This window comes from Silene latifolia, chromosome 7 (genome assembly GCF_048544455.1).
Source record: "Silene latifolia isolate original U9 population chromosome 7, ASM4854445v1, whole genome shotgun sequence".
NCBI classification, from domain to species: Eukaryota; Viridiplantae; Streptophyta; class Magnoliopsida; order Caryophyllales; family Caryophyllaceae; genus Silene; species Silene latifolia.
In genome coordinates this window covers 120,273,589-120,293,749 of record NC_133532.1, presented here as the reverse complement: position 1 = coordinate 120,293,749, position 20,161 = coordinate 120,273,589, and the positions used below count along the sequence as shown (strand labels likewise).

General features: G+C 38.3%; 1 protein-coding gene across 1 annotated transcript; it reads left to right on the top strand.

Annotated features, from left to right (window-relative positions):
- The first annotated feature begins 11,847 nt into the window (after nucleotides 1–11,847).
- LOC141591317 (PKS-NRPS hybrid synthetase cheA-like) lies at nucleotides 11,848–15,275 on the top strand. Its single transcript, XM_074411640.1, has 2 exons — nucleotides 11,848–12,019; nucleotides 12,627–15,275. The coding sequence occupies exons 1-2, from the start codon at nucleotides 11,999–12,001 to the stop codon at nucleotides 15,063–15,065; spliced, it is 2,460 nt and encodes an 819-aa protein (XP_074267741.1). The 5' UTR covers nucleotides 11,848–11,998; the 3' UTR covers nucleotides 15,066–15,275.
- Nucleotides 15,276–20,161: the final 4,886 nt, after the last annotated feature.

The following is a 20,161-nucleotide window of genomic DNA, read 5'->3' as shown; positions in this document are numbered from 1 at the left end:
ATGAATTAAATTACACATAAATTTTCTGAAAGTCTTAATTCTTCCTATTTTGAAATCTCTAAACAAACTAACTAGTCTACATTGGGCGAAAACAAATAGTGAAGATGTTCCAATTTGAAATAATGACTCAAATATTCAAAAATAAATTAACTTAATGTGTATTTTATTCGCGAAAGTGGCAATTTGCCTCCTTAACTTTAGTCACTTTTGGTATTTTATACGGACATGGTCACCTGTTGATTTTTGCGTTAATTCTTCTGCTTTATCTCTCCTGACAAGAACTAAAAACATGCACATGCTTGATTTCGTTCGTGTTGCGTTCTAGAGTAATTTGAATCTTTGATCATCATCAAAAGTCTCCCGAAGTATGAAATATACTTAGCCTGCACATACTAAAGCACTGCCACGTTATGTTTTGTAACATAAATAACGGAAAATAGGTAAGATAATGGTGCAATTTCGAGCATCTTAAAAGTATTAAAGCCCACAACTACATTCATATAGCATTAACGTTTTCTAAGAAAGGCTCAGTATTAGTGGTATTTAAAACGTTTTTGTTTGTGACGGGTACATTTCGTCATAAGTTAAAGATGGGGTAAAATGTGACCAATTTTAAATGAAAATGTAACAATTTTACCTAAAAAATTACCAGAACAATTTCCTAAGCTATAATAATTTGTCATTAAAATGGTCACATTTTGTCGTTAAAATGGCGACATTTGGTCCGTCTTCAGCTTGTGACGAAAATGGTCACAAGTTGTAATTCTGTACAGAAGCTCAATAAGCATACTAGCACACCAGTTAACAGATCCTACAACCAATTGTATGGTGTAGAATCCGAGTTTTATAATAAAGTTTTCGAGTTATGTTTTAAAGAATCCAAGCTATAACATAAAATTTCTGAAATCGTCCACTTAAACATAAAAAAGTTAACTTTAAAAAGGCTCGGAAAAATTACTCATACACTAAGAGAGTGTTTGGTTCAAACACAAAAGGTATGAGGTATGAGTTTGGAATGAGCTAAACCCATAAGTTGAAGACGGGGTAAAATGTGACCAATTTAAGATGAAAATGTAACAATTTTACCTAAAAACTTACCAGAACAATTTCCTAAGCTATAATAATTTGTCATTAAAATAGTCACATTTTGTCGTTAAAATGACGATATTTGGCCCGTCTTCAGCTTGTGACGAAAATGGTCACAAGTTGTAATTCTTGTAATTCTGTACATAAGCTCAATAAGCATACTAGCGCACCAGTTAACAGATCCTACAACCAATTGTATGGTGTAGAATCCGAGCTTTATAATAAAGTTTTCGAATTTTGTTTTAAAGAATCCAAGCTATAACATAAAATTTCTGAAATCGTCCACTTAAACATAAAAAAGTTAACTTTAAAAAAGCTCGGAAAAATTACTCATACACTAAGGGAGTGTTTGGTTCAAACACAAAAGGTATGAGGTATGAGTTTGGAATGAGCTAAACCCATACCAAGTGTTTATTTGATAAATACATGAGTTTCGTACCCATACCTCAAACCCATGAGGTATAGGTTTCTCATACCCAAAGAGGGGGGTGGGTATGAGATTAATACATATGAGTATCAAATTTAAACAAACAAAAATGTGAAAATAGACATGTCAGTTTAGAGAGATTAAGAGAGAGAAAGTAGAGAGATGTTAAGAATAGGGTTTATGATTGTGGGTGATTAACAATGGTTATTCTAAAACAAAATAAATCAATAATTAATAAATCTCTACGTAAAAGCAAATTATCTAGTAAACCATCTTATTTTTCTTCTAAAACTACTACTTCTATGGAATCTACGAGTGAGCAGATCGTTGTAGCGGCGGAGGCTGTCGATACTGAAGCAGGATTGAGCCCGTTCAGCATTTCATCGGAGTTGGAATCTATTGAAGAAGAGATTGAGGATGATGACGGGGAATGGACTGAAGTGGGGAGTAAGGGGCACTCAGAATCTGGTATGCTTCAATTAACTTCCGCTGATGTTCAATCTGAGCTTGAGTATTGGTCTAATGCTGTCTATTGCTATATTTTGGGGGCAAATCCGCCTCGTAGTGTTGTGGATGCGTATGTTAAGAGAGTTTGGGATAAGGAGGCTATTGATAAAATCGCATTTAAGTCTAATGGCGTCTTTCTAGTGCGTTTTAAAACTGTGGAAAGGAAGAAGATTGTGTTGCAGGCGGGTCCTCTATTTTTTGATAATAAACCTGTAATTGTCAAAGAATGGACCCCAACTGCGAAATTGGTTAAGGAAGACCAGGATACTGTTCCTATATGGATTCGTCTGTATGGGTTGGACCTTAAATTCTGGGGGCTTGCACTGCTGAAGATTGCGGGTTTGGTTGGAGAACCTGTTAGGTTGGATATTGATACTCAGGAGAAAACCTTTCTGGGTTTTGCGAGGATCATGGTTAAAGTTAAAATTGGACAAGAACTGCCAGAATCTATCAGGTTTGTTGATGAATTGGATGTTACGCAGCATCAAATCATTCATTATGAATAGAGACCTATCAGATGTGATGAATGTAAGGGTTTGGGTCATGAGACCAAAAATTGCAGGAGGAAAGAGATTAGACAGGAGAGACAGGAAAGACAACAAGAAAAAAAGAAGCAAATCTGGAGGCCTAAACAAGGTACCCATGTACCTGTTCCTGTTGAAACTGGTTTCACGTTGAATCCCCAGGAATTCCCTGAGATTCCCATAGTGCAGACTGCTGGTGCTGGTGAGGTAGTAAATACTCCTGCTCATACTGGGATAGGGGTCTCTCTGGTTACTCCAAATCCAGGGGGTAATAGAGTTTTCTCTACTTCTACGAGGTTGCTCACTATTTGAATAGACAAGAGGTCACTCTTTGCTAGGGAAGGGATCTAAAACGTTTATTGCTGCACTTAAGTCTCCTGAAGATGGTGGGGGAGAGAGTTCTACTGAAGTCACATTGGATCATGGCTAACCTAAGTTTTTGGAATGTAAGGGGGTGTAGTAGCCTGAATAAGCAGAGAGACATTAGGTGGTATCTGCACAATAATAATATAGGGTTAGCTGGTTTGATGGAAACTAGAGTACGTAGTTGTTCAATCAATAAAGTTCATGAGGGACTTGGTAATAAATGGTCGTTAGTCACTAATAATAGTATTTGTGAAGGGGGGAGAATTTGGGTGATTTGGGATGACAGTTTGTTTCAGGTGGATGTTGTTAGGACTGAAGCACAGGTCATACATTGCAGAATTGGATATATGCCTAATGGGAGTTGGTGGTTTATGTCTTTTGTCTATGGTTTTAATAGAATTGGGGACAGAATTCCTCTTTGGGAATCTCTAGAGAATATGCACAGGACCATTACTGAGCCATGGATAGTTTGTGGGGACTTTAATAATGTCCTTGCCTATGATGAGAGAATTGGTTCAGTTGTGACTGAGGGAGAAGTTAGAAGATTTATGGAGTGTACTGAGCAGTGTGGGATTGCTGATATTCCTGCACAAGGGGCTTTCTATACCTGGAGTAATAAACAAGAGGAGGATGGGAGAAGATTCAGTAGAATTGATAGGGTCCTGGTAAATTTGGAATGGCTTATGGAATTTCCAGATACTAGCACTACTTTTCTGCCTGAGGGATTGTTTGATCATAACCCTTGTGTTATGGATATTTGGAGGCAGCAGAATAGGAGGAAAATGAGTTTTAAGTATTTCAATATGTGGGGGAGTGATGAGAAGTTCCTTCCTACAGTGGCACAAGTTTGGGACCAGAATATTAGTGGAATTACTATGTTTCAAGTGGCTAGGAAACTGAAGCTTTTGAAGCAGGGGTTGAAATCTATTAATAGGGAAGCTTTTGCTAATGTGGAAGCTTCTGCCAGGATTGCTAAAGTGAACCTGGAAAATATTCAGATTGCCTTGCAAAAGGATGTGACTAATAGAGAACTTTTGAGGCAAGAAAAGGAAGCTGGCCTCCTGTATCAAGCTATGGACAAGGCTAGGAATGTGTATTTAGCTCAGAAGGCCAAAACTCAGTGGATGGAAGAAGGTGATGATAATACTCACTACTTTCATAGTGCTATTAAAAGTAGAAGGATCTTAAACAAGGTCTATGCTATCAAGGACATTGATGGGAATCAGTGTGTGGATGAACGAGGGATTGAAGGGGCTTTCTTAGACTATTACAAGAAGCTCTTGGGGACTAATAAAACAGTGAAGAGGGTTCACTTTCCTACAGTGCAACGTGGGAGGGATCTCAGTGAGGTGCAGAAACAAAAAATGATGCAAGAGGTAACTGATGAGGAAATTAAAACAGCTTTGTTTTCTATACCAGCTACTAAATCCCCAGGCCCTGATGGGTACACAAGCCAGTTTTTTCGAGATGCTTATGATATTGTGGGGACTGATGTGTGTAAGGCAGTGAAGGAGGTGTTTAGGACTGGCAAGTTGCTTAGGCAAGTCAATGCTACTGTTCTAACTTTGATTCCAAAGAAGGCTAGGCCTGATTCAGTGGTGGATTTTAGACCAATAGCGTGTTGTAATGTGCTGTATAAGTGCATTACAAAACTCATTTGCAATAGAATGGCTGATGTGCTTCCTGATATAATCAGTCCTAACCAGAGTGTGTTTATTAAAGGGAGAGAAATTGTGGACAATATATTGATTTGTCAGGATCTTGTGAGGCTTTATAACAGAAAGGCATGCTCTCCTAGGTGTCTTATGAAGGTTGATTTGAGGAAAGCTTATGACTCAATAGAATGGACTTTCATTGAGCAAATGCTATGTGCTTTGGGATTTCCTGAGAAGATGGTTGTGTTAATTATGGAGTGCATTTCGACCCCTATGTATACTCTAGCACTAAATGGGAATACTTTTGGGTACTTTGAGAGTAAAAGAGGCATTAGACAGGGGGACCCTATGTCTCCTTTAATTTTCACAATCTGTATTGAGTACTACTCTCGTATTCTGGATGTGGTTGTGGATAGGAGGGAGTTCAGGTTCCATCCAATGTGCAGGCAACTCAAATTGTGTCACCTTTGTTTTGCAGATGATCTGCTGCTTTTTTGTAGGGGTGACAAGGAATCTGTGCAGGTTATTTTGAGAGCTTTTCTTACTTTTTCTGTTGCATCAGGTCTGGAGATGAACAAGGATAAATCTGAAATTTATTGTAATGGGATCAGAGGGGAGGAGTTACAGATGATTATGAAGCTGTCTGGTTTCAGGGTGGGCAATTTTCCTTTTAGGTATCTTGGCATTCCTATTTCCTATAAGAGAATTTCTATTGGGGATTGCTCCAAACTGGTGGAAAGGATGGTGGATAGAATCAGAGGTTGGGGGTCTAGGAAGCTTAGCTATGCTGGTAGGCTAGTCCTAGTCAAGTATGTCCTATCTCAGTTACACTCCTACTGGGCTAGGATCTTTATTATACCTAAGGGTATCATCAGGAAGATAGAGAGTATTTGTAGAACTTACTTATGGGAGGGTGTTGATCAGTACCATAAAACACCTGCTGTGTCTTGGGAGAAAGTTTGTCAGGATCAGAAGCAAGGAGGTCTTGGGATACTTAATTGTTTGGCTTGGAATACTGCTTTAATAGGCAAATACACCTGGTGGATGGCATGTAAAGAGGATCATCTTTGGATACGTTGGGTGCATCATGTTTATATGAAACATCAGGACTGGTTTGAGTATATTCCTAATGCTAATACCAGTTGGACTTGGAGGCAAATATGTAAAGTGAAAAAGAAGTTGAAGCCAGGTTATGAGGCAGGCATTTGGGATCCTAATGGAAATGCTTATAGGCCTGATGCAGGATATAGATGGTTGGTGGGTGTAATACCCCGTATTTTTATATAATAAAATTAATTAAACGGATATTATTTTATATTAATTATTATACATTTATATTACTAGTTATGTCGGGTTAATTGTTAGTCGAGAATTATGTTAAGTTATCGAGCTAAGTTAATTAAGACGGGTTTATAAGGATTCGAAAGGTAAACTAAATAATTAAACATCGGACCCAAAATAATTATGGGAAACCGTATTAGGGTGGTGTTTCGTGCCATGGGACAAGAAATAGGCATGCTTGATTATTCTATTCAACCCATACTCCCTTGTTCACATCAATCTCCACACCAACTCCACGCCTACATCAACACCCATACTTCATTGTTCTTCTTCTTCCTCATTAAAACCGACAATCATACCATTTTCCTACCATGATTACTCACTCAACTGTACAAGTGAGAAAGAGAGAGAGAGAGTGGCTGTTGACGGTGCGGCAGGGACGAGCTTAGGACTATTGACGACGACCTAGGGTGGCCCTGGTGGCTGTTTTGGTGGCGGTAAAGGTAAGCATTCACTTAACTCCTCTGTTTTCGCATTGATGTCGGGTAGTTGGTTGTTGTTTCGTATCTTATAGAAGTGGTTATGGTGGTTGTTGTCGGGGTATGTGGGTAGGGTGGTCAGGGTAGAATGTAGTGGTGGTTGTTAGGGTAGTTATAGGTGGTGGTATTGGCAGGTAGAGGCGACATCGACAGGGGTGTAGAAACTGGTTTATATACGGGTTTTCAGGCGAATTTAAATGGGTAGCTTTGGGTGGTGCCACCGTCGACTAGGGGGGAGGTCGACAAGGTGGTGTTGTGGTGTCTAGGCGCGTGGGTTGGCGGCGAGTAGACTGGTGTTGTTTGGGCAGAGGGTAGCTAGTGGTTGCGGTGTTGGTGCGTGGAGAAAAGGAGGTGTTTGGTGAGCCGTGGTGGTGAACCAGGCCAAATGACGGCCTGGGTTCGACTCACCGGCGGTAGTCGACCCCAGTGGGGGTGGCCGTTGGTGGCTGGGGCAGAGTGGGGGTGTGGTCTGGTGGTTGTCGTGGTGGTGTGGGTAGTGCGTGTGGTGTGTGTGTGCGTGTGAAGGGGCATGGTTGTTGATGGGTTATGATGGGTTGTGTTCGTTTTTGGGAAACGGGTTTTTCCATAGTTTAATCATTATATTCCGATTAATGGGTCGCATTCTTAATTAAATAATATAATTTCCGAGTTATTAAATAATTAAAGACGGGTTGAGTTGGTATTGCTGAGTTATTCAAATAATTAATTCGGGTTTCCCTTAATCGAATAATCCGTTTAATCCTTTAATTATCAATCGATTTAATTTCCGAGTATCTAAAATAAAATAATAATTAATAAAAGTTAAATGATTGGAGACGGGTTTTGAGACGGGATTGTTTAAGTTGTTAAGGAATTGACTCGGGTAATTATAAATCATATAATTCATTTAATTATCATATTAGTTATCCAATTTAATTCCCGAGCCGGTTAAATAATTCAAGTCGGGTTTTTGAGTCGGGTTTGTTAAAAGAGAAAAGTTACTATATCGGGAAGGTTTCCATTTTAAGAAATTATACTTTAATAACTTCTATTTTGGGAAGTTGGGTCAAATACTAATTGGGTTACTTTAACTATCAGCCGGGCATATGTTGGTGTCGGGATTGTATGTCGGGAAGACTTCTATTTGAGGGATGTCTATATTTGGTAGTTAGTAATTATAAATATTATAATTGTTTTAGGTGACGGATTCGTGAAGGATCGATAATCAAATTCATTGCTTTATTCTGGACTGCTTAATTGGATTTGCTGGCACTTGAGGTAGGGGAAATACACTTGTCTTAATATCGTTGTTGTTGAATTGTATTGGTTGGATTCGTGGTTGATTTACGTTATCATTTATATTCGGAAAGGATTGACTGAATTGATCATAGTGAGTGTGATATTACAATATCAGATAACTGGCATGATTTTATGATTCATCATTTAATTGGTTTATATGGATAATGTGTTGCATCTAGGGGTGGGCATAATCCGGTCCGGACCGGAAAAATGGACCGGTCCGGACCGGAATCAAGTGGACCGGAACCGGAATTAAAAATTCCGGTCCGGTCTCCGGTCCACCATTTTCCAAGATTCCGGTTTCCGGTCCGGTCCGGTCCGGGACCGGAATTTTCCGGTCCGGACCGGTTTGGACCGGAATGCCCGGAATTATTGTTATTTTCATTTTTTCCTTAAAGTTGTATTTTTATTCCGGTCCAATCCGGTCCAACCGGTCCGATCCGGTCCAATGGACCGGAATTTTTGGACCGGAATTTGAAAAAGTGGGTGATTCCGGTCCAACCGTCCGGTCGATCTTGGACCGAATTTTTCGTCGGTCCGGACCGAATTTTTGTAATCCGGTCCGGTCCCGGTCCATGAATTTTACCGATTCCGGTTCCGGTCCAAACCGGTTCCGGTCCGGTCCGGTCCGGTTTTGGACCGGTGCCCAGCCCTAGTTGCATCAATTTATCTTGAGCATTCATATGCGCTGGAGTTGGAGGATGGTGTGGATATTATTCAGGGTCTGTGAAATGGTGTGGAAGTATTCAGGGTCTGTGATATGGTGTGGAGATTATTCAGGGTATGTGATACAGTGTGGAGATTATTCAGGGTATGTGATACAGTGTGGAGATTATTCAGGGTATGTGATACGGTGTGGAGATTATTCAGGGTATGTGATACGGTGTGGAGATTATTCAGGGTATGTGATACGGTGTGGAGATTATTCAGGGTATGTGATACGGTGTGGAGATTATTCAGAGTATGTGATACGGTGTGGAGATTATTCAGGGTCTGTGATATGGAGAGGTGGAGGATGTGACGAATTGGAAATGGAGTTATGTATTTTGTTGTCGTACTTATTTTGTTTTCCCTACTCAACCTCGTGGTTGACCCTGTGTATTCGTGAACACCTGTGATGATCCGTTTTATGGGGAGCAGACTTGACAGGTTTAAGAGATAGGACGGGAGCTTGATGGGCGTGAGATATTGGATCAGACGACTTAGTGGCTAGATCATCATCTAGAAGACTTCCACTTTTAATTATGTCAGTTCTTGTAATTCGAGTTGAAAAGAGTATTTGTAATAATTAAGTTGAAAATATTACATAAATTGCCTTGGAGTTTAATTTGCTATTCACTACCTCGGGAAACCGAGATGGTAACAGTCCGTTTTATTAGAGAATGTCTTGACGAGGACTTCTTTTATAAACCGGGGTGTTACAGTGGGTGAGCATGAGAAGGTGGAATGGTACCCTGTTATTTGGAATAGAATGAATTGGCCTAAACACTCTTTCATTGCTTGGTTGTGTGCAAGGGGTAGGTTACTTACTAAAGACAGATTGGTTAGATTTGGTGTAATCACTGCTGGAGATTGTGAGTTGTGTGGTGAGGAATCTGAAACTGTTGACCATTTATTCTTTGAATGCAAGTATAGTCAGTTGTGTTTGGTGTTGATCAATGAGTGGCTGGATAGTGCAATACCAGTCAAGGATTGTATTCTTTGTGTGTTGCAGATCAAGTTTAGGTCTCTTTGAAGAAGAAGTTGATTCAAATGGTGGTAGTGGCTCGATATATCGGATATGGAGTATGAGAAATCGAGTGTCGAGTGGGAGCATTTGGTTTGGCATCCAAGAGTCTTGGTTAGACGGGTTCAAAGAGAGTTACGATAAGGGCAAAAAGAAGATTTGTTCTGTCCCACATAGCTTAGATAATGATTGGTGTAGTAGATTTTTGATATGTTAGTTGTTATCTGAGTGATGTTGGGAGGAGTAATGGGTTGGAGTATTTTGTAAGGTGGTCAAAATGAGTTGTAATTGTTACATTTTTAATTAATGAAATTAACATTCCACCAAAAAAAAAATGTGAAAATAAAAATTACAGCAATATTATAAATGAACTTTCATATAACTATTTGATTAAAATTATGATTTTCATGAATTTTTAATATTAAAAAAATATTATTTAGGATATTATATTTTACATATTTTAACTTTAATTATATTTCAAACCCATACCACTCGAAATTGAAACAAACACCAGGAATGAGGAATGAAGTTCTAACCCCATATCACCCAGATATGATTCCTGATTCCAAACCCATACTCATACGCGAAACAAACGCCTTCTAAGTAGATATAAGTTAATTGTACGATGTTATTGTACCAATAAATGTATAATGTTATTTGTCTTTGCCCACTTGTTATAGCACGGTTTGTGATTTTTCAAACGCATGCAATTGTAAACATACTTGTGCGTTTCTCAAGTTGCCCAAGTAAGGCCCTGTTCTTTTGGACTTAATTTCAGTTCTTATAAGTTCAGTTCAGTTCAGTTCAGCTCCATTCAGTTCAGTTCAGTTTATTTCAACATTAATATTATTATTATTATTAATATTATTATTATTATTATTATTATTATTATTATTATTATTATTATTATTATTATTATTATAATTATTATTATTATTATTATTATTATTATTATTATTATTATTATTATTATTATTATTATTATTATTATTATTATTATTATTATTATTATTATTATTATTATTATTATTATTTTTAATTAATTAATTTACTATTTTTTTAATTATTATTAAATTAATATTTTTTATATTACTATTATATTTATTATTACTATTATTATTATTATTATTATTATTGTTTATATTATTATATTTATATTTAATATGTTTATTTATTATTATATTATTATGATTAATGGCAATATTAGTAGTATTAATATTTATTATCTTTATTATTATATTGTTATATTATATTTATTATTTTATTAATATATTCATTATTATTAATATTACTAATAACATATTTATTATTATTATTATTATTATTATTATATTTTATAGGATTATATTAATAAATTATTATATTAGACCTATTATTATTATTATTACTATTATAAATTATTATTATTATTATTATTATTTATTACATTTATAATATTTATATTATTATTATATTATACGTATCATATTTATTTTTTGGTTGTTATTATTAATATGTTATATTATTAATAATAATATTATCATTTATATTGTTAATGTATTATTATTATATTTATTATTACTATATTTATTATTATATTACTATTTTATTTTTTATATATCTTATTATATTACTATTATATTATATTAATATATTATTATTGATAATGAATAATATTTTTATAATATTTATTAGTATTATTGGTATTATTGTTATTATAATATTTATTATTATTATTGGTATTATTATTATAATCCTTTTATTATTATTTCATTTTAGTTCAGTTCAGTTCATCTCTATTAAGTTCAGTTCAGTTCAGTTCAGCTCCATTAAATTCAGTTCAAAATTTCAGTCTAAAAGAAGAGGGCCTAAGTAAGAATTGCACCAACTATCGTATTATGATAGTTTTCAAATGTATATTTTGGGTGTGTTTATATTAGAATCGAGATTCGGGAAAAAATATCGTTTGTATTATTCGTAGTTCGTGATGTTCCATGAAACACACATCTCTATTTATAAATAGAGTGTCATAATGACCTAAGGAATTTAGTAGAAAATCTACTGTACTTATCGAAGTACATCGCATTCCAAATCGTACATCTATCTTCGATAGACTCGTAATTCTCCTATTAGTTTGTCATTGATTTCATAAGTCATTATGTATTTTTCCCACTATTGTGAACCGCTTTTATTAAAGTTGGAGTCTTTCTCATCACTAAAAAAAAGGTCTCAAATACAATCCCCCAAAACAAACTACAATCATTAGATCTAATTGTTAAAATTGAATCAGATACAATTTCTCAAGTGTTACAAATAATCTACGAGTATATCCGATCTGTTATAGTAAGAACTCATATTCAAATTCACACTCACTCTTAAAACACAAAATCATGAACCGAGACCATTGCCGATTTATTAATACGTTCAAATTCCGTCACATTCAATGTAGGAACTTTTCAACTTGTTTAGGGGGCTGATTTATATCGACGACGTTTTAGTAAATATCGACGACGTTTTTCATAAAAAAGACGATGAATGCCCTTTTGACTTTATCTCTCTAAAAAAAATTCTCTCAAATTCAACTAAATAAAAAACAAAAAACAACAACAACAACAACAACAATTAACAATATGTCGGATCTCGATTCAACGGTATGTAAACAACTTAATCATTTGCTTAATTTTTCAATTTTTTTTTGCGCATCGTTCATTCTATTCGATAGTTGAATTAATTGACGTATTAACTTAATAGTAGCGAATGTTAGAATTTGTTGCGTAATCTGAAAAATGTCCCCCGAAAGATGAACCATGGCCAAAGTTGGAAACCAGCGTTGGACCACGGTCCAAGCGTTGGAAACCAGCGTTTGCCACGGACCAAACATTGATTTCCAACGTTTGGCCATGGTCCAACATTGGATTTCAACGTTTGGCCATGGTCCAACGTTGGATTTCAATGTTTGGCCGTGGTCAAACGTTGGAATTCAATGTTTGGCCGTGGTCAAACGTTGGATTTCGTTGTTTGGCCGTGGTCAAATGTTGATTTTCATTGTTTGGCCGCGGATTAAAGTTGGTTTTCGTTGTTCGTCCGCGGTTGATCGATGAAAAGTAATGTTTTGTGATCGTTTATTGAGTCTCGTTGGAATTCAATGTTTTAGGCATGAATTACTCGTTTTTACATGTTTTTCTTTCGTTTTACGCAACTTATGTTGTTTATTAATCCTTTTTATTGTCTTACTATAGTCCTTATTGCTTGTAACAGGAATCGTGGGAGGATTTTGGCGAGAATCCAATTGATTACAACCCGTTGTTCGAGACTAATAAAGATTTCGAAACGCGTGACGATGCTTTCAATTGGGCTCAGAAAATCGCATTCGAGAATGGGTTTGCTTTGGTTAAAGCAAATAACGGAGCTAAAAATAGGAAAAAGAACGGGTTGTTGGCAAGTTATTTTCGATGTAAAAGACATGGTAAACCAAAAGAAACGGACGATCTTGAAAAGCCAAGGAGGTCGCAGAAGTGTTCATGCAAGTTTCGTATTCGTGCCGTTCAAAATTTCGTGTCTAAAAATGATAAAGAGACGGTGGTGTGGAACATTCTAACCTCCGAGGGTGGTGGACTACACAACCACAACGTAGCCGTTTATAAGGACGGGGATCGGCACTTTGCGGGATTGGATGCGGAAGAGAAGGCATATGTTAGGCAACAAACATTGGCCGGGGTTCAACCGAGGGATATTAAAAATGGTCTTCATTTGAGATCCCCCGATAAACCTCAACCGTCAAGCACCCAACTGTATAATGAAACAAGGAAAATTAAGAAAGAAGAAATGGGTGAAAGAAACACCGCTCAGCAAATGTTGGCTCTAGCGGTGGCAGCGAAATACGTCCACTTCTACGAGATTTCTTCCGAGGAGTCAAAAGAGTTGACTCACATTTTCATGGCTCATCCTGAAGCGATTAAGTTGTTCCGGGCTTATCCTTATGTGGTCCTCATGGATTCGACTTATAAAACCAACATTTACCAGAATCCACTCATTGAGATGGTTGGTGTGACACCCACGGGATCGTCCTTCTTAATTGCATGTGCGATGATTCCTAAGGAGAATGACGTGAATTACCAGTGGCTGTTGAGAAAGTTAGCTGCGATTTTAGATGCCACCGGAGTTGCGTCCCCCTTTGTATTTGTCACCGACCGGGAATTGGGTTTGATCAGCGCTCTTGAGCAAGTATTTCCCCGGGCTGAGCATTTGTTGTGTAGATGGCATGTGAACAAAGCCGTCAATGCAAAAGCCTTGACAACATACCAAACTGAAAGTATGAGGAAATTTGTCATCTCAAATGATGAAGATGGTTGGTTTAAGGTGATCAATTCTACCACCGAGGAATCGTTTCAGCGTGCGTGGCAGTGTTTCCAACGTAAGTGGCCAAAAATGGTGGATTATGTACGGACAGCATGGGGTCCACACGCAGGGAAGTTCGTTTTATGCTATACAAACGAGGTCTTACATTTTGGTAACACGGCAACTTCCCGTGTTGAGTCAGCACATTCTCTATTGAAGGCTTGGTTGAAGTCAAAGCATCTCACACTTGACTCCATGTGGTCCCGTATCCACGGCATGCTTGAAAGTCAACACTCGAAGATTAAGAAAGAACTCGAAGATGAAATGAGTAAACCTAGGAGAACATCTCGTACTTTCTCCTTATTGCAAGGAAACGTGTCTACTAAGGCCATAGAGTTAATGGAGAAAGAACTTACTAGAGGCCTTGGTTTGGGTATCGGATTGAATAATCGTTGCCGACACGTGATGCGAACGACTCATGGATTACCTTGTGCATGCAATTTGGTATCTTTGCACGGAAAAGGTAGGAGGGTCCATCTCGAGGATATTCATGTCTTTTGGAAGACATTGGTGTATGATATTCCTCAACAAATGCCGAAAAATGACGGTGATTTATGGGATGAATTAGCGAATGATATGAGGCAAAGTGACCCGGTTAAACTAAGGGCGGCCATAGACTTGTTGCGTGATTTCCAGCACCCGGAGGACCAAGAGATTTTGCCACCCCCTATTAATGAGCACCCGAAAGGTCGTCCAAGAGGTTCAACCACTAGAAACAGGTCGGGTTTTGAGCATGCAGAAAGGAAGTTCGGGACACCAAGTACTCACTGTTCAACAAATGCAGAGGTTCAACAAAGAATTGGTGATTTCGAATCAGGAACTCCCGGTGCTCCTTTGGGAATGAACTTTACCATTGGCTTTATATCAACATGGGTCAAACGGTGGGGTATACCTGAGGTTTTGTGGGGCCACTTCGATGGTTGGGTGGATGTTGGAGATGACGGTCATTGTGGATTCCGGGTAATATCGCACGCCCAGCGAGGCCGAGAGACAGATTATATAGTTATGCGGGAATGGTGTTCGAGGGAGATGAGGTCCGACTCTATCTACGCAGAGTTATATGGAGGTTTTCTATCACCACTCAGCGGTATGTCAGGGTTAGATTTAGCAGTTCGACGAGTTGAGTTTTTTCAGCAGATTGGTTGTGGGCAGGACCATTGGATGTGTAGCGACGATTTGCTAGTTTTTGCAACGATGTTCAACTGGACGATATGTGTGATTGGTCATACAACTGCGAGACGGGAAGAATGTTTGGGAAGGAAGTTGCAAAACTATCATGCCATTGAAGACCCGAGTTGAAGGCCGACTACCGTGTGGTATTTTGTGGTTTGTCCTACATCATAGCCATTGGATGCGGTTGCATTCTAGCGACCCCCTTGAGAGTCTCCCTATGCCGCCACTTGATCCCTCTTGGTTGACCTTCCGAGATCCCAGTGTCGTTCACCTAGAGACTTTGTACCAACATAACATTGAGATTTGGCAAGCGTTCATGTTAGAAACTCCGAGAACACGTCGTAGAAGTCAGGTGTCTGATAGTGCGTGATTATCTCGATTAGTAGTTGTTCGCATTGAAAAAACTATTAAGTTCACTTGTGTAATGTAATATATTAATGAAAATCATAACAATTACTAATTTAAATGTTACCGTTATAATTCAAATGTTACCGTTATAATTCAAATGTTACCGTTATAATTCAAATGTTACCGTTATAATTCAAAATAACCGTTATAATTCAAATGTTACCGTTATAATTCAAATGTTACCGTTATAATTCAAAATAACCGTTATAATTCAAAATAACCGTTATAATTCAAAAATAGCCGTTACAATTAATAAATAGCCGTTACAATTACTAGCTTATAAATAGGCCATTCTATTTCAATTTCAATCACAACATCCAATTCTAATCACAACATCCAATTCTATTCACAACATCCAATTCTAATCACAACATCCAATTCTATTCACAACATACAATTCTAAAATGGATCTCACAAATGCACAAAAAACCAGAGTTTATCAAATAAGAATCGACCTAATTGTTCAAAATTTACCAATTCTAATTGAGCGTCTTGAATCGGTGCTTCCCGGTGCCCATTTGTATGGCACATGCTTGAAGAGCCTCCAATTGGTAGCCTTTGTATAATTTTACAAGGAAACCGAGAAGATGTGCTAACTCCAGCAATTACAGATGAGGTTGTCTACGATGAAGCATTAACCGAGAAGATGTGGGAGTTTCGTAGGTTAAAAAGTGACATCTTAACATATTTTGAGCGCATTCTCACCGTGATCGATTACCCAAGACTATCAGACTTATGTGCTGGTAGAGTGTCGGGCCAAGGAATTCTATATCTCTACTTGAATGATTTGTTGACTGAATATATGTCTACCCAACCTGAAGAAATTGAGGTTCATGACCATGAAGAAGATAAGGAATCGTCGTCTTCATCATCGGAAGATAATTAAGTTCGATAGTTATTTAATTATGTTATGTTTTAAGTAATAATCGTTTATGGTTTGGGGTTTAGGGTTTAGGGTATGGGGTTTAGGGTTTAGGGTATGGGGTTTAGGGTTTAGGGTATGGGGTTTAGGGTTTAGGGTATGTGGTGTTGTTGTTAGTTTTAAATTTATGTTTTAAGTGATTTATGTTTTAATCATATTTTTAAGTGCTTTATGTAATGTCCTTGTATTTCAATTAATGAATGTTTTAATTAAATTATGTTTAAAGTCATTTAATTAAATATCGTTGCATTTACTTAAATACCGTCTCCAAACAATAATAAAAATAAAACATAAAAATTATCCATACAAAGACACTAAAAAAACCATAAAAACATCATCCAAACATACATAATCCAACGAAATAGAAAAACATAAGAAAATGAAAAGAAACTAGTCATCATACACGTACGCATAGTAAGGACGCAACCCCTCAAACAAATCCTCTAGAGTCTCTCTCTCGGTCTCCTCATCATCTTCTTTGGAAGACCGTCTTCAACTTACGACTAACAGCTAGGGCGACTTAGGCTCCTCATGAAACTCGACAGGCCGAAAATGGACGCGGTGTGAGGGGGGATAAAAGTAGGGGTGTGAATGCTCTACATACCAAGTCATGTATCCCTTAGTACACTCGAAAGGCATATATGCCTTCTTTGACAGGTGTCGGAGTTGTATGATGGATATCTCGGACATCCATGTCCTATCGGGCTCTTGCCCGAAATCCAGCCTGTAAGACCCGTTCGCGGGCCGAGACTCCTTCACCGCAATAGGCATCGAGGCCGGGACATCCTGACGGTACCCAAACTGACGCATGCATCGATCCGGCTGGTACGGCTCTACTATATCAAGATGTCTGATAAAACCCGAGTAAAGCGATACTCTGCAAGCTCCCTGAGGACGGTTCCCGTAAGGCAACCATCGGACATGCTCTGCCGTAAGATCGTCCAAACTATGACGATACAACTGAAAAGTACGAGACTCGCCCTTACTCCGAGGCAAGTTGGCCCAACCCTCAACAAGAGGACGGTCCTCAAAACAGAATCCAAAGACCACCGGGTCGGAACACGGGAAAGTACTCGTATATCCACGCCCGGAGTAACGGTAGACACCCACTAACACCCAAACTATCTCGGCGCGATGCCATCCCCTTTGTCGGTACAAGTAAGCCAAACAAGCCGCACCCCAAGCATATGAACCAACCCGCTCAAGACTATCAAACAAGGGCAACAACTGAGCGGACACCCTATCACCACTCTTATCCATGAAAAGAGTGTGACCCAGTAACATCAAGAGGTAAGCCCGTAACGAGTCATGCTCGTTCCCTAGGTAAACAACACGACTCAACTCCGATGTTAGTAAACCGCCATTCTTGTAGAGCGGTGGTACAACATCGGACTCAGGAACTCCATAAAACCTCGCAATCTTGCCCCGCAAACCACTGTCATCATCCTCGCCCGAACCGGCCACAAGAACCCGATCACCACTAACAGGTATCCCAAGAATATCTTTGGACATCATGGAGCATGATACTAATCTCTCCAAAAGGCATATGGAAAGTGTTAGTATCCGGGTGCCACCTCTCGATAAAAGCACTAAGGAGGTTATCATCTAGACCGGTGGTAAAACACCCCTTCAAAACCCCAAGCCCGCTCGCCTCTACCCTACCGTAACACCCTCGGTGAGAACCATGTGCCTAATCTCCCTCGCAGACTTTCGGCCTCTCGTAGAGCTTGATCCACGACCTCATATTCTCCGGGTTAGGGTCCGACCAACTGTTGAACGCAACGTGACCACCAAAACTCCGTAGGGTGCTAATGTTCCTAGGACCACCAGGAACGGGCTCTCTCAGGATCCAAGAACTATCCCTACTCGGCCTCCTCGACCTATCGGTGCTAGAGGACTCTCTAACACTCGAATAACGTCCTCTACTATCCCGGCCCAACTTCAGACTCAACACTCTCGGCGGTGCCGGGTTCGGTTGGACCACATACTCTCCAGCGTCCTCCTCCTCCTCCCAGAACCGTCATCCGACGGCTCATCCTCTCTATCATGCTGGTAACTACCAGCAACCTCCCGAGACCTCGCCTCCTCCGACTCGCTAACGACGTGACCGGGAGTAGGCATCATAACCATACCAGACGTCTCTCGAAGTGGGGGTGGCTGCTTGTGGGCACGCTTAACTCGCAGAACGACGCTCGAGCCGTAACATAACGCCCATGCGGTACGGTCGTGTATGTTAGGCGGAGCCGAGCATTCATGATTGCCTTTCCTCTCTCATTTCGATCGCCATCCGCATTAGGAAATTGGAAGTTGTTAGAAAACACGTTAATCGACTAAATATCATATAAAGTAACAAAAATCGGCAAATAATAGCATAAAACACGGTTTTTAAAAAAAAATTAATTTACCGCGGACAAACATTTTTTTTTTTTTTTTGGACCGCGGTTGAACAAAAAATCCCTTACTTGACGGTGGCTAAACATTTTTTTTTTTTTTTTTTTTACCGCGGGCAAACATTTTTTTTTTTTTTTTAACCGCGGCCAAACAACGAAAATGGATGTTTGACCACGGCCAAACCTCCAAAACCAACGTTTGACCACGGTCAAACGTGAGAATTAAACGTTTGACCGCGGCCAAACCTCCAAATCCCACGTTCCACTGCCCTTTAACGTTGGAATTCAACGTTTCACCACGGCCCAAACGTCCAATTCCATCGTTTGGCCGTGGTTTCGCCCACAAAACGCAACAAATTCACTCCCAATCCGATTAACAACAACAAATTTCGACTCAAAAATAAATCCCAATCAACTATATTTCGCAAACAACATATAACAATACCAAAATTTACATAATAACAATTAATTAACATGAATTTTAATAGAAAAACTATCAATTTCTAAACTAATTCAATTAATTTTAATAAAAACCTAACACATAACCTAATTTCAATTCTAAAACAAAATCTAATCAATTTAATCGATTAACAATAATAATAAAGGAAACAAAACAATTTAATTTCATAGTTTAATTCAATTACATTCAATTTCTAAACTAGTTTAACAAAAAAAAAAAAAAAACGGCACTTACCTTATGTAGCAGCGGCGGCAGGGGCGTGGTGGTAGCAGGGCCGTGGTGGTGGCAGTCGCGTGGTCGTAGCAGCGGCGGGGGTGTGGTAGTGGTGGTGGACGAATGGATTGAATGTTGGTGGAAGTTGAATGTTGGTGGAAGTTGAGTTTTGAGTTAGAGAGAATAGAGAGAAATGGTGAAGTGAGATAGCAGGGGCAATGACGTCTTTTTTATGAAAAACGTCGTCGACGTTTACTAAAACGTCGTCGATATTAACGAATCCGGCTTGTTTAATCATTTGCCTTTTGATGGGTGGACTTTCTAATTTTCGTAATTTAAAAACCAATATATTAGGTTGTTTATTCCGCACAAATATTATTATACAACTGGTTGTAGAAGAGCATTATGCAACCATAACAAATTTAACTTAGTTTATGTATATTTTTCTCGAGCTTTTATAATGTTTTATTTATATTATTTTATTTTTTAGTTTCATCATAATTTTGTAAGTTCAATATTTTTATAATGGAGTTCAATTTTTTTTTTAAATAAAGCTCTATAAATTTAAACTCAAGTAATGCATTATAAAACTCCGGTTATTATGTTCTATAGGCACTGTTTGGTAAATAACAGATTAATTTCGGCATAAGCAGATTGCAAAAGCAGATTATAAATGACAGATTTAAGGTTTGACTAGCATATTATAATTAGCAGAATTAATTTGAGTGTTTGGTAATTGACAGATTACGATTAGTAGATTATTAGTTTTTTCCTTGTAAAATAGAGAAAAAATTTCTATTTTACAATATGCTAACCAATGTGCTGGGGC